The sequence below is a fragment of the Eleutherodactylus coqui genome, chromosome 5 (assembly GCF_035609145.1).
Source record: "Eleutherodactylus coqui strain aEleCoq1 chromosome 5, aEleCoq1.hap1, whole genome shotgun sequence".
Taxonomy (NCBI): Eukaryota; Metazoa; Chordata; class Amphibia; order Anura; family Eleutherodactylidae; genus Eleutherodactylus; species Eleutherodactylus coqui.
The window spans coordinates 211,983,610-211,997,316 of NC_089841.1; the positions used below are offsets into that span (position 1 = coordinate 211,983,610).

A 13,707-nucleotide genomic window follows, 5' to 3' on the forward strand; every position below is an offset into this window, starting at 1 on the left:
AAGCTGATAGTCCCATCCAGGAATAAACTCCATTGAATCTATGAGACTTTTCTACGGTTCTCGTTCCTTGTTCAGTCATTGGCTCGCGTTCAGACTCAACGATTATCATGCACTTTCGCTTTAATCGTTTTTTTTTAACGATAGTTGCTATGTCTACAAGCACTAAATTATACATTAGACCTAATATTAGACTAGTCACCTCTCTAGTGTTTGGGGTCATTAAAAATTCACTTGCGTATGTATTCACTTTGATCATATTTTGGAGATCACCTCCATAGTAAAATCCTTATTTTTAAAGTGACCAAGTCATACTTATCTCGTCCTCGCCTTTTCAGGAATCTACAGGGGTCTTCACGTGGACAGCTGCCAGACACACAGACAGATCTACTGTATATATTGTGCATACATGCGCAGAGAGTTGTTTCCCGTACAGGCAGCAGATCTGCTGCTTATGCACTGCAAGACCCCCTGTGAATCTCGAAAATGCTGGGACTAGGTAATTGTTGTGACTTTGCAGGGGGATGCCCACACTCTGGAAAAAAATTTCATCCCTTTTTGTTTCCTGAGGATCACTTTAAATCAGTTGGTCATCTCTTCTAATGGCCCATTAAGCCTGGGTTCACACGGGGCGGATTCCCGTCGGAAATCTCACGGTTTGGCCGCAGCAAAAACCGCGAGACTTCCGCCGGGAGAACCGCCGCGGAAAAAGCCGCGGCGGCTTTGAAGCGGCCCGGCCGCTCGCTCTTTCGCTGCGGCCGGCGCTCCCATAGAGGAGAGCGCGGCTGCAGCGGAATGAAAAAAAGAATGGACGTGCTGCATATTCTGAAACCACGGCGTCTGCAGCTGCGGTTCCAGCCGGACTTACCGCAGCGTATTGGCCGTCCCGTGTGGACGATATTTTTGAGAAATCTCGTCCACATGGCTGGCTAATCCCGAGATTAGTGGCCGCGGACGGATTTGCCGCGGCAAAATTCCGCGTGGCAAAACCGCGGCAAATCCGCCCTGTGTGAACCCAGCCTTACAGGTAACGATTGATAGGAATGTGAAACCCTGGGCGAGGTGTGAGTGATGCTCTGCCATTCTAAACATTCAGAGCGAACAACTAGCGGTGACGTCATGTGCTCGTCCCGTGTAAAAGGGGCATTAGTGTTGATTCCAGATCTCCGGATCAGAGACCATTGATTTAAGTGGTGATCACACAGATAGAAGATCTGACTAATAGCAACAGGGCCCCAGGAAATCTTTTATGTCAAAAAGGGTTAAGCAAACAGTCCAACATCCTCTGTTTTACTCCGTCCCGCATACTGTAGAACGTTTGTCTCTGGAGAACACTGAGGGTTGTATATTGTTTTACTTGTACGAAGCATAACAATTAGAGATGAGCGAGCATACTCATTAAGGGCATTACTCGATCGAGCATTGCCCTTAGCGAGTACCTGCCCGTTCGGGAGCAAAGATTCGGCTGCCTGTGGCGGGCGGGGAGCTGCGGGAGAGAGCGGAGAGGAACGGAGCGGAGATCTCTCTCTCCCTCTCTCCCCCCCGCTCCCCCCTGCTCATGGCCGCAACTCACCTGTCACCTGCGCCGCCACCCGAACCTTTTCTTCTGAGCGGGCAGGTACTCGCTAAGGGCAATGCTCGCTCGAGTAATTGTCCTTAGCGAGTATGCTCGCTCATCTCTAATAACAATGAGGGTTGTATATTGTTTAACTTGTATGAAGCATAGCAACGTAGCAGTGTTTCTTATTGCTATTTACTATCATTGCTATACATTTATTAGACTGGCTCTCTATTGGGATAAATACATGTTATTGTGTATAAAACTACATTATGTGTTCATTGCCCGTGAACGTTTTAAATCTACAGACTTAAACACCCCCAATTTTTTTTTTTACTGGATTTACCTCAACTATACAGCAGATGTCCCTGTCTCTCTTTAAAGGATTTTATACTATGGCAGCTTTATCAAGCTTTCCATATTTAAACCCAGTGTGGCTTTCTACAATGATTCACTGTTCACAATGTCTCCTGCAAGCCATCTATTGTCTATGAGGCTTTGTATAAAACCAACGCAGTGTAGTGACTGAGCACAAGTGAAATGTATTTAGTGCGATGGAAAATCTGTACACAGAATATAGCAAAATAGGTCCTTCTTTCAAGATATTTCAATTCACGGCCGAAGCTCATTCATAGTTTGAAGATGCAGATAATTCAGCGAGCTTTAACAAGAGTACATTTCCGAGTAGCCCTTCATTCGTATTAGCAAGTGCTTTCAATATCAATGCCCAGTCAATGACAGCAATTGGAATGAGGAGGACACTAGAGGAGGCGATAGATATGAGATTGATACTCTAGATATGAGATTGATACTCTAGATGTAAGATGAATACTGCAGATATGATATTGATTCTGTAGATATGAGATGGATACTGCAGATATGATATTGATACTGTAGATATGATAAATACTGCAGATATGATATTGATACTGTAGATATGAGATTGATACTCTAGATGTAAGATGAATACTGCAGATATGATATTGATTCTGTAGATATGAGATGGATACTGCAGATATGATATTGATACTGTAGATATGATAAATACTGCAGATATGATATTGATACTGTAGATATGAGATTGATACTCTAGATATGAGATAGATACTGCAGATATAATATTGATACTGCAGATAGGAGATGGATACAGTAGATATGAGATGGATACTGCAGATATATTGATACTGCAGATATAATATTGATACTGCAGATAGGAGATGGATACTGTAGATATGAGATGGATACTGTAGATAGGAGTTGGATACTGCATATATAATATTGATACTGCAGATATAATATTGATACTGTAGATAGGAGATGGATACTGTAACGATCTGTAACGATTTGCGGTGTCTCTCTAATGAGATATAGATATTAGATAGATACATGGATATCTAGACGGATACTGTAGTATGAGATAGATTGATACTTTATTTTGCTTTTTTGCTTTATCTACAGGTGTTGGCGAAAATCTTACGGACCCATCTGTTATTAAACCGGAAGACAAGCAGTAAGTTTAATCTCATTTTACAAACTGCCACTCAGAAAACACAAAAGCTGATGTGACATTCAATAGAGATTGTCTGTCCATCTGTGCTCATCATAAGGGGTTTCCCTGCAGATTGCTACATTTCACATGAGAGACGCTTTGTCTTAATCCACAGTTAAACGAGTCAGATACTGTATATAAAGGGGTCTTCCAGCTTGAGGAACTGGAACAATTGTGCGTCTAATCACACATGCTATATTTCCCTATTAGCTCATAATTGAATAACACCGTCACGTTACATGAAAGTGGCAGATGTGTAATTATTAGTTATTATTTTCCTCTTGTTGCTACAGTCATCATCTTCTGGTTCAGCTAAGCTTTTTTATTTCATGAACATTCTTTTATTTGCGGGGAAAACAAGTTCTGTTCAGTGAGCTGCAATCCACAGCCTCGTGGGAACTCTCGTCTGGTGTCTGAGGTATAGATGTGTCTGTTCCCCGGGACCTCTTTGAGCTGGAGATGAGCTGTTGTTGTGTATATCACTTTATTATTGTACTAATTAAGTAGTTTCCACTTGTGTTGCATGAAATCACAATGTTCCCAGGGAGTCTGCACTTTCTAGCTAAAGACAATGTTCATGTCAGGAATGAGAAGGCTGGTTTCATGTGCAGTAAGCCATTTTGGAGATCAGTCAGTTCTCTAGACCATGTGAGCCACATAAAGGGCATTCATATTATTTCATTTCCGACCGTCTGATGAGGGACTATAAAGTAGTTTATGATTTGTTCTGTCTTTATGGATAGGAAGCAACATTTATATATCAAGGCATTTTAACCTACAGCAGTGTTCTAATGTACTTATATTATCTGATATGGTACTTTAACCTCTTAAGGACCAAGCACTGTAAATATATGGCGCTTGGTCCAGGGCTTTAATCTCCACCAATCGCAGATGTACGTCGCGGGATTAAAGCTTCTGCTCCTGCAATCAAGCAGGAGCAGGTCGGGTTCTTAGCTGTTAAACACAGCCGAGGACCCGGAGGAGAAGTGAGAAACAGTTTTTAACCACTTATGCCTTCTTCTTTCCATTCTATATACAGCTCAATGAGCGCATGTACTAAAGAGGGAAATTGGAGGTATTATTTCCACTAAATGACCCAGCGAACATGTGACTGCCAGGTGCCCCCTGGCACAGCAGAGCTGCAGGGTCTAGGCAGACCCTGATCAAGTCTATCAGCAGCTATTGTCACTACAGGGGGATGTTTTCCCCTTTAACTGGGGCTCCTATGGATACTCCAGCTACAGTGGGAAAAGTATAAAATTTAAAAAAAAAAGGAATGCAATGTGAATGACTCTCAGAGGTCTTATATGACGTCATGGGAGACATAAATGGTTACAAAAATACATTTTAAAAAATGACAGAATAAAATAAAAATACATACATAAAAAAACTAAATGACCCACCACCAACCAAAACAGTCGCCATGTGTGCCCTGTAATCCGAGACTATACAAACTATATATCAAAACGCCAGAAACAAAATAAGAAACTAATTTCCATACTTTATTTTTGCGTAAATATACTATTTTAAAAATTGACTATAAATAAAAAATATATATTTTTTTGCCCTGATAAAACTAAAAAACTGAAAAAAAGTCAGTGAAAACAATAATAAAATAATAGCCCTATATGTCACAAAAAAAAAGACGCTACTAAAAGGATTTTGGTACTTGGAAGAAAATAAAACTAGGGCAGTAAAACCACTACATGGATAAATCCTTAAAACGAGTCTGGTCCTTTAGGACAGGAACATCCTGGTCTTTAACAGATTAAAGGAGTTTCCCAATTTATTCTAAACATTAGGGCAATGGGAGGGAATGTTCTAAAATAGGCAGTCCTCCCTCCAGGTTGATCTTTGTATACATTGGTTGCAGTGGTGACATGTCTACACATGTGACTGCTACAGCCAACCTCCTGCCAGCTGCCTGCACCAAATCGGGGGTCACCAGTGGTACCAAAGGGGGTGTTGGAATACTAAAAAAGAAGCTTGTCGGAAAACCCCGTTAATGAACAGCATGGTTCCATTAATAGAGCAGAGAAGATTTCCTCTCGATAGAACACTGTCTGTGTTACAACAGTTTGCAGCAGAAGACAGGCTGCTTTGTATAGTGATTAGAGATGAGCGAGCATACTTGCTAAGGGCAATTGCTCGAGCGAGCATTGCCCTTAGCGAGTACCTGCCTGCTCGAGAGACAAGGTCCGGGTGCCGGCACGGGGGAACGGTGAGTTGTGGCAGTCAGCAGGGGAGAGAGGGAGAGAGAGATCTCCCCTCTGTTCCTCCCCGCTCTCCCCTGCAGCTCCCTGCCCGCCGCCGGCACCCGAACCTTTTCTCTAGAGCGGGCAGGTACTCGCTAAGGGCAATGCTCGATCGAGCAATTGCCCTTAGTGAGTATGCTGGCTCATCACTAATAGTGATCTGTATTCTGTTTACTCTTATACAGGGAAGTGAGAGCTGAATTTAGTTTGATTATAGAAAGTGATTCTTATCATCAAAGTATCTCTCCAATCTGCCTGGTATACAGTTCCCTAATGAGAATACCTTCACATTTGGAATGAATAAATCATGTAATGAGTAAATTAATCATTTCCCCTTCATGCTGGGATTGAGCAAACCAGACTGGGTCTAGAGTTAAAGGAATTGTTTCATCACACAACCCCTTTAAGTTTGTTGCTGCTATAGTTACAATGTGCTTCTGCGCTAAAAGCGGAGTTCAAACCCCTATAAAATATATTAAAGGGGTTATATCAGAATTATTTATATGACCTGTCCATAGAATAGGTGATAAAAGCATGATCAGTGGTGATTTAACCACTGAGACCCCACAATCCTGAAAGCAGGATTTCCATGTCCCCCTCTCCTCTTCACTGCGGGTAAGGTTGAATGAAGCAGTGGCCACTAGAGATGATATGAAAAAAGTGGGAAAACCCCTTTACTATAAAGTGCAGGCCAAAAAATAGATAAAGCACAGAGAGGGTAGTCGAAATCCATTACATAGGTTTACCTTATAAGTTGAAGGGGTTGTCCAAGTCATATTTTTTTTTTTTGAATGTGTACTCGCCATATGTAAAAATAATAAAACCTCCTATACTCCCCGCTCCTGGCTCCTCCGGCGCTGCTAATCTGTTTTCAGTACCAGCTTTGTGTCCACAGGCTGCAGTCAGCCTATTTAATCTCTTCATGATCGGCGGGGTTTGGGGCCTTCATGCCCAGAGCAAAATTTCACCTTTTGGATTGCTGCATTCTAAGGCCTCGGTCACACGGGCGATTTTTCGCGCGATTTGCGCATGCGCATGCATCCGGCGATTTTATAGAACCATTGCTTTGCAATGGTATCGGACACATGAGCGTTTTTTATGTGCTTGTCCGATAAATTATATAACAGAAATCGCAGATCGCACCTATCTGCGATTCCTGTTCTCTTCTCTATATGCGCTCAATGGGGCCGGCGGCAGCAGCGCCGACCCCATTGAGAACATACACTAGACAAATCATTCTTCTCTGCCACAGCTGTAACAGCTGTGACAGAGAAGAATGATGTTTGTCCATTCATTAGAAACGGGCCGGAGCAGTGCAGCGCTGTCCAGCGCATTGAATTCAATGGAGTCGGTAATACAGCCGGCTCCATTGAAAGCAATGGGCTGCGGGCGATCTCAGGATGAATTTTTGGGAAGGGCTTAAAAATCTAAGGCCTTCCCTGAAAATCATCCAAAACTGTGTAAAAAGTAAAAAAAAATATATACTCACCTTGTCCCGGCAGACGGAGTTCAGCCGCGGCCGGCCGGCAGTTCTCCTGAACTGTTGTGAGTAGTATTCAGCAGCCGGGGATTTAAAATCCCCGCCTGCTGAATGAGCTGCCTCTGATTGGTCACAGCCCTCACCAATCAGAGGCAGCTCTCACTCACCCATTCATGAATTCATGAATGGGTGAGTGAGTGCTGCCTCTGATTGGCTCAGCGCAGGGACCAATCAGGGCCAGCTCTCAGCTGTCATTCTAAATTACATAAAAACCTTACGTGATACATCATTTCTAAAGGTAAATTCGGATTCTACACAAACAAATCCATAAGAATTGATATATCGCATATCAGATGGAAAAATGCTGTTGAGCAGTGTAATCATCTAAGTACAGACATTTTTTTTAGTAAAGATGCAAAAGCAGATGGAGTTGAGTTAGAACAGAATAAAATTGGTGGCTGGGGGGAATTATTTTATGTTTTGCATAACATACATTCTGTGTGACAGGAACATATTAATGTATGAGCACCTAGTGCCCATGCAGAACCGGCTTGTGTCATGCAGTTTGTCTAAAATTGGTTAACATAAGATTGGAGAGGTATACACTTTTCTTGAGGAGGGTGGCTTTTTATTTATTTTCTATTATCTTCTTTAATTTTGTTTATTGCTTATACTGTATTTATTTCTTTTATGTCACTATGTGGGCACAGGTTGGCAGCGAGCACATTATCTATGTGTTCCCTGCTGTCCCCACATACAGACTACTGATAACAGAGATCTAATGGTAAAACATGATCAGCAGTGCTTTATATACACTGATATGCAGATAAGATGCACATCACAACTTCTCTGCATGTCTGCAAGCACCCTTATGCGGAGGGAATCTGTGATGTCATTACTGATGTCATGGGCTTTCCTAGCAACCACCTGAATGTGGAAGTTGAGTTACCGCATCCAATGGGATTGGGTCACACACATCCCATACTGCAGGAATGTCACGATGGGCTAGCAACAGTCTGTCTCTCGTGGCACACAGTTGAAAGCTGTATTGGTACCATGATCACAGTGGAGAAAGGGAAAGACTACTTCACAATCAGACTTTAAATGAACCTTTGCCAAATACGATGTGTGTGAATGAGACCAAAGTTTCAGCTGATTGAATACTTTTATATGAGAAGAGATGCTCCAAGTGCTTGGAATTCCTTGATTGATAGTGATCAAAAAAATGATCTGTATAGCTGTAAGCATAAAAGCCTTCAGGCTTTATTCTGACTCTGTGAACCAGGAGTGCACAACTTTTTCTGCTCCGAGGGCCACATTGCCTAGCCGAATCACTTTCAAGCGCCACGAGGGTATTCCCATCTGAGACATTAATGGTATAAATAAATATATGCCATAATAAATTGAAATAGGTCCCCCTTGCAGGATTCCCACCTTTGGGAGAATGGGTTAACTACCAACACAATTAGCACTCCAGAGAGGAGGAGACAATGAATGTGGCTCTCCATTGCAGATGATGGATGTCCAGGTCACGGCCTGGAATTTCATAACTCCTACAACTACAATGGAGAGAGCTGCATGCATATACAATGCCCCTAACTCATATACTCATTTCTTGAGTGCAAAACACATCAATAGACTTTATTCTCTTAATATATAAGGGACCCAGACATGGCTGCACAGTGCACCCTTAGTACTAGTCCTAATATAAAGGGGACCCAGACATGGCTACACAGTGCACCTTTAGTACTAGTTCTAATATATAGGGGGCGGAGACATGGCTACACAGTGCACCCTTAGTACTTCTCCTAATATATAGGAGACCAGACATGGCTACACAATGCACCCTTAGTACGTGTCCTAATATAAAGGGGACCAGACATGGCTACACAGTGCACCCTTAGTACTTGTCCTAATATATAGGAGACCAGACATGGCTACACGGTGCACCCTTAGTACTTATCCTAATATATAGGAGACCAGACATGTCTACATAATGCATCCTTATATAAAATTAAAATTAAAAATGCGCCTCAGGCAATTTGTAATGCACATGCAGACTCTTTTAAAGGTGAAAGGAAGACTCACCTGGTGCTCGAAGGGTTAACCCGTTTATGGGAAATAACCCTCTGGCACCTGATGTCCACGTTGGCTTTAAAACAGTTCTTTTAACCTCCTCTGGTCGGTATAAACAGAACGATATATTCCAATAAAAAATGTACCCGCGACGTAAAGGAACTCTTTTTATTTTCACTACGTGTTTCAACACATTACAAGTGTCTTTATAAAGTGTCTTTATGTGTTGAAATGCGTAGCGAAAAGAAAAAAGGGTTCCTTTACGGCGTGGGTACATTGTTTATTGGAATATATCGTTCTACATAATGCATCCTTAATGCGTGTCCTAATATAAAGGGGACCAGACATGGCTACACAGTGCACCCTTAGTACTTGTCCTAATATATAGGAGACCAGACATGGCTACACAATGCACCCTTAGTACTTGTCCTAATATAAAGGGGACCAGACATGTCTACACAGTGCATCCTTAGTACTTGTCCTAATATAAAGGGGACCAGACATGGCTACACAGTGCATCCTTAGTACTTGTCCTAATATATAGGGGACCCAGACAGGGCTACACAGGGCACCCTTAGTACTTGTCCTAATATATAGGGGACCCAGACATGACTACACAGTGCACCCTTAGTACTTGTCCTAATATATAGGAGACCAGACATGGCTACACAGTGCACCCTTAGTACTTGTCCTAATATATAGGGGACCCAGACAGGGCTACACAGTGCACCCTTAGTACTTGTCCTAATACATAGGGGACCCAGACAGGGCTACACAGTGCACCCTCAGTTAGATATGTCTGTGTCCAGATGATTGGGGCTGCACAGGATGGCATTGAGGGCTGCATGTGGCCTTGGGCCATCTGTGTGGGCTCCTTTGTTGTAAACCCATTGCTGCTTTAAATGTACTTCCTTATAGGGGTGGGCCACTTTACACTTAATATAAAAATGCTTTAGAAATGGGATTGAGTAACTTCCTAATATATTTATATTTATGCAGCCTCCTCCATTGTGCTTGTGCATCATGTAATACTATGGTGGAGGCTGAGTGACATCTAGGATTACATATATATTAGGACAGCACTCCAATAGACCCACATGCCAATATTTATAATGTGAATATATTAAGGGACTCACCCAGTGCCTAGTGGAGCTCCTAGCCTGGAACCCCACTAGAACCTCCACATCCCGGTGTGCCTGTAATATACAAAGCTGAGGTCTTCTAGTCGTTCCTTAATCCTGAATGATCAGGAGATCTGCCGAGTAACTGTGTCCACCTATCAGGAGGACCCACGAAGCAAACAAACCAAAATGTAGCAAACACCCCGCGCTCTCAAGGACAGACTTCCGCCGATCCTCACTTTTTATGAAACAATCTTTTTAATCCAGTGCAACGTGTTTCGTCGCCACAATCGCGACTTTTTCAAGCACAATAAAAACATTACAGATCACTCTTTATCTAATAAAATTAATAGACATTCACTTACATTCCACAGTAAACATGTGTGATGCGTATGTCAGCTAACATTTCCGGGTTCTCAACGCTGTCGGGGTAACGCACTTACATCATGATGTTCTCTGTATTCCCTGAATTACGTTCATACGTCATTACTAGAGATGAGCGAGCGTACTCGTTAAGGCAAATTACTCGAGCGAATATCACCATTTTTAAGCACATGCCTGCTCGTCCAAAAAGATTCGGGGGCCGACAGGGTGAGCGGTGATTTGCGGGAGTAAGCAAGGGGGGAGAGAGAGAGATCTCCTCCCCCCCCCCGGCTCTCCCCCGCCGACCTCGAATCTTTTCGGGCAAGCAGGCATGTGCTTGAAAATGCCCATACTTGCTCGAGTAATTTGCCTTAACGAGTACGCTCGCTCATCTCTAGTCATTACGTCCACCTGGAACGCATCATAACCCCTCTGTGTCGACAATGCGTTCCACATAAACGTCCCGACGTCATTCACAGGCTATTATGCTCATACTATATTTTCAAGCTAGTTCCCTCATAACAGAATAATTAAATAAATAAAAATGTAAATAAAAAGCTATGCCGTAGAGGGAAGTTCTAAAATATATACAACAATCATTCTAAAATCTATTTAAATTGCAATTGGAAATATCTATAAAAAGGCTATATACAATTACTACAATATATTTTAAGATGATAAATGTAAATATCCATAATTTATCCATTATTTCATAGTCTTGTACATAAAATGTTACTACTCATAATAAATCACCAGTAATACAATTGAATTTAAATATATACATACCCTCCAATACCTCACTACAAATAATCACACTTTCTCCAACATTTCGTTAAGCTCATTAGGCACCAAAGTATTCAGTTTAAAAATCCAATACATCTATCTAGCGCGTACTTCCTCTACGGATTTCGTATAAATATACTCAATGGGGGTAACTCTTAAACTAGAATGATCACACTTATGATGATTATAGAAATCACAAATGTACACATACATAGCTGGCGGTGCATATTGACCAACAACATTGAGGGCTCAGTCACACGGGCGCATCGGCGCCGGTGTACGGGTGCCGATGCGCCCGTGTGACTGAGCCCTGAAGCATAGTCCTTCACCACTATCTGCACATCTCCTGAACATGATATCATGTCATCTGAAGTGCTAATGCCGCCAACACCAGTCCAGACTTCATCTAATTGTCAACCGTTGTCCAGTGTTAAAACAAACCGTTGTTGTCATGCAAACATATCACCACAGATGGTTCAACGCCGCTGGGAAGCTAACGCAGCTTACATGACACAGCGACAAGCCATGATTTCGCCTCAGCCACCAGCTGAATTTTGTACATCTCATGCAGCAGATATGTGAAAGCTGCAAGCCAACATGTCTCCTCAGCGAGCTGTTGAAGTTCGTAAATCAAGTGCAGCTCATATGCGAAAACAACAAGCCAACATGTCTCCTCAGCGAGCTGTTAAAGTTCATAAATCTCCTGCAGCAGATATGTGAAAGCAACAAGCCAACATGTCTCCTCAGCGAGCTGCTGAAATTCGTAAATCACGTGCAGCTCATATGCGAAAACAAAAAGCCAACATGTCTCCTCAGCAACCTGTTGAAGTTCATAAATGTCCTGCAGCAGATATGTGAAAGCAGCAAGCCAACATGTCTCCTCAGCGAGCTACTGAAGTTCGTAAATCACATGCAGCTCATATGCAAAAACAACGTAGCAGAGCTCTGTGTGTGTGACGTGCAGAGCTGTATGGTGCATTGTGCCACCAGAAATACTAGTACTATAATTTCCTAATAATTACTAGTATAACATAGTTGTCCCACTGGCGGCACCAACTTTTACTACTTTGTTTTGAATCTGTAGTCGCAGCTGGCTGGGAGGTAGAGAGGATTGCTGCCGTGACATAACAACAAGAGGTTCAAGTAGCCACTACCGCTCGCATTGTCTGCAACAACCAACCACCAAACACACGGTTGCTGCAGATGTTGCATTGGGACCTGCGACTAGAGATGAGGGACTATACTCGCTAAGGCACATTACTCGAGCGAGTAGTGCCTTAGCCGAGTATCTCCCCGCTCATCTCTAAAGATTCGGGGGCCGGCGGGTGGCAGGGAGAGCAGGGAGGAACGGAGGGGAGATCTCTCTCTCCCTCTCTCCCCCCCCCCGCTCCCCACCGCAACTCACCTATCACCCGCGCCAGCCCCCGAATCTTTAGAGATGAGCGGGGAGATACTCGGCTAAGGCACTACTCACTCGAGTAATGTGCCTTAGCGAGTATACTCGCTCATCTCTACCTGCGACCTAAGACAATAATTGCAGAAGTTTTAACTCTAATGGAATTTGGTTGCATGTTGCAAGCTGCATATGATGTTCCAGGCATAAGCATCAATGTAAGTCGAATGTGACTGCAATTTCCTGTGATTTGGCTGCTATTTGGCTTTTTTTTAACAGCCAAATTACTGCTGTGAAACAATCATGTGACAGCAAATCACAGACAAGTCATGTAATTTTTATGCAACTGATTGTCACAGAACACGCATCGCTGTGAAGCCTTAGCATAAACTTTTTTTTTACTTTTATGCGATCACCGTTATTAATTGGATAACGGCGATCACGTGTTCAGGAACCGCTCCCTGCAGCCCCCCGTGACATCTCCAGTAGCCAAGAGCAGGGAGATTTTATATTTACCTGGCAATCGTCGACTTTTGCGCATGCGTCCACCATTTTGCTGATGGGTGTATGCGCAGAAGCCGGGGTAAGGTCTGCGGATAAAGATCCCATTGTGGGACAAATCCGGGGACCTTAGTTATGTAATTTTATCCCCTCTCACGGATACGATCCATAAGGGGAGATGAAACTTTAACTTTGTTTTTTAACTTTTCTTTTACTTTACATGATCAATCAATGGCATTGGATTACACAATTCCGCTCACATTAGTGGGTTGGAATTACGTAATCCACTTGCAGAAAACAGAACGCAGCAGGTTCTATTTTACAGCAGATATCTGTGACATAAAGCCCATTGTGCTCCATGATCGCGGATATACCCACAGCACATATACATCTACATTGTGTACGGGCTGCGGGTACCAGCGTCATCGCTAAGCGACGGTGCGGGAAATACAAACAAAAAAAGTTGTACTGCGCATGACCGCCTGTGTGAGTACAGTTATGTGCAGTACATTACGCTGCTATACACAGGGACATGGCCCAGCTCACAGCTGGGATCCGCTGTGGGCCTCCGAAAGCTGATTCCACATACGGCCGTGTGAGCCTGGCGTTATTCAGATCGCTACCTGTAATA

General features: G+C 43.0%; 1 protein-coding gene across 1 annotated transcript in view; it reads left to right on the forward strand.

Moving 5' to 3' along the window:
• The window catches only part of TRPM6 (transient receptor potential cation channel subfamily M member 6), a 152,501-nt gene that overhangs the window by 117,281 nt on the left and 21,513 nt on the right, over positions 1–13,707 (forward strand). Inside the window, exon 37 of the mRNA XM_066604163.1 lies at positions 3,014–3,065. Coding sequence (XP_066460260.1) covers positions 3,014–3,065 — 52 coding nt within the window. The remainder of the gene's footprint in view (positions 1–3,013; positions 3,066–13,707) is intronic.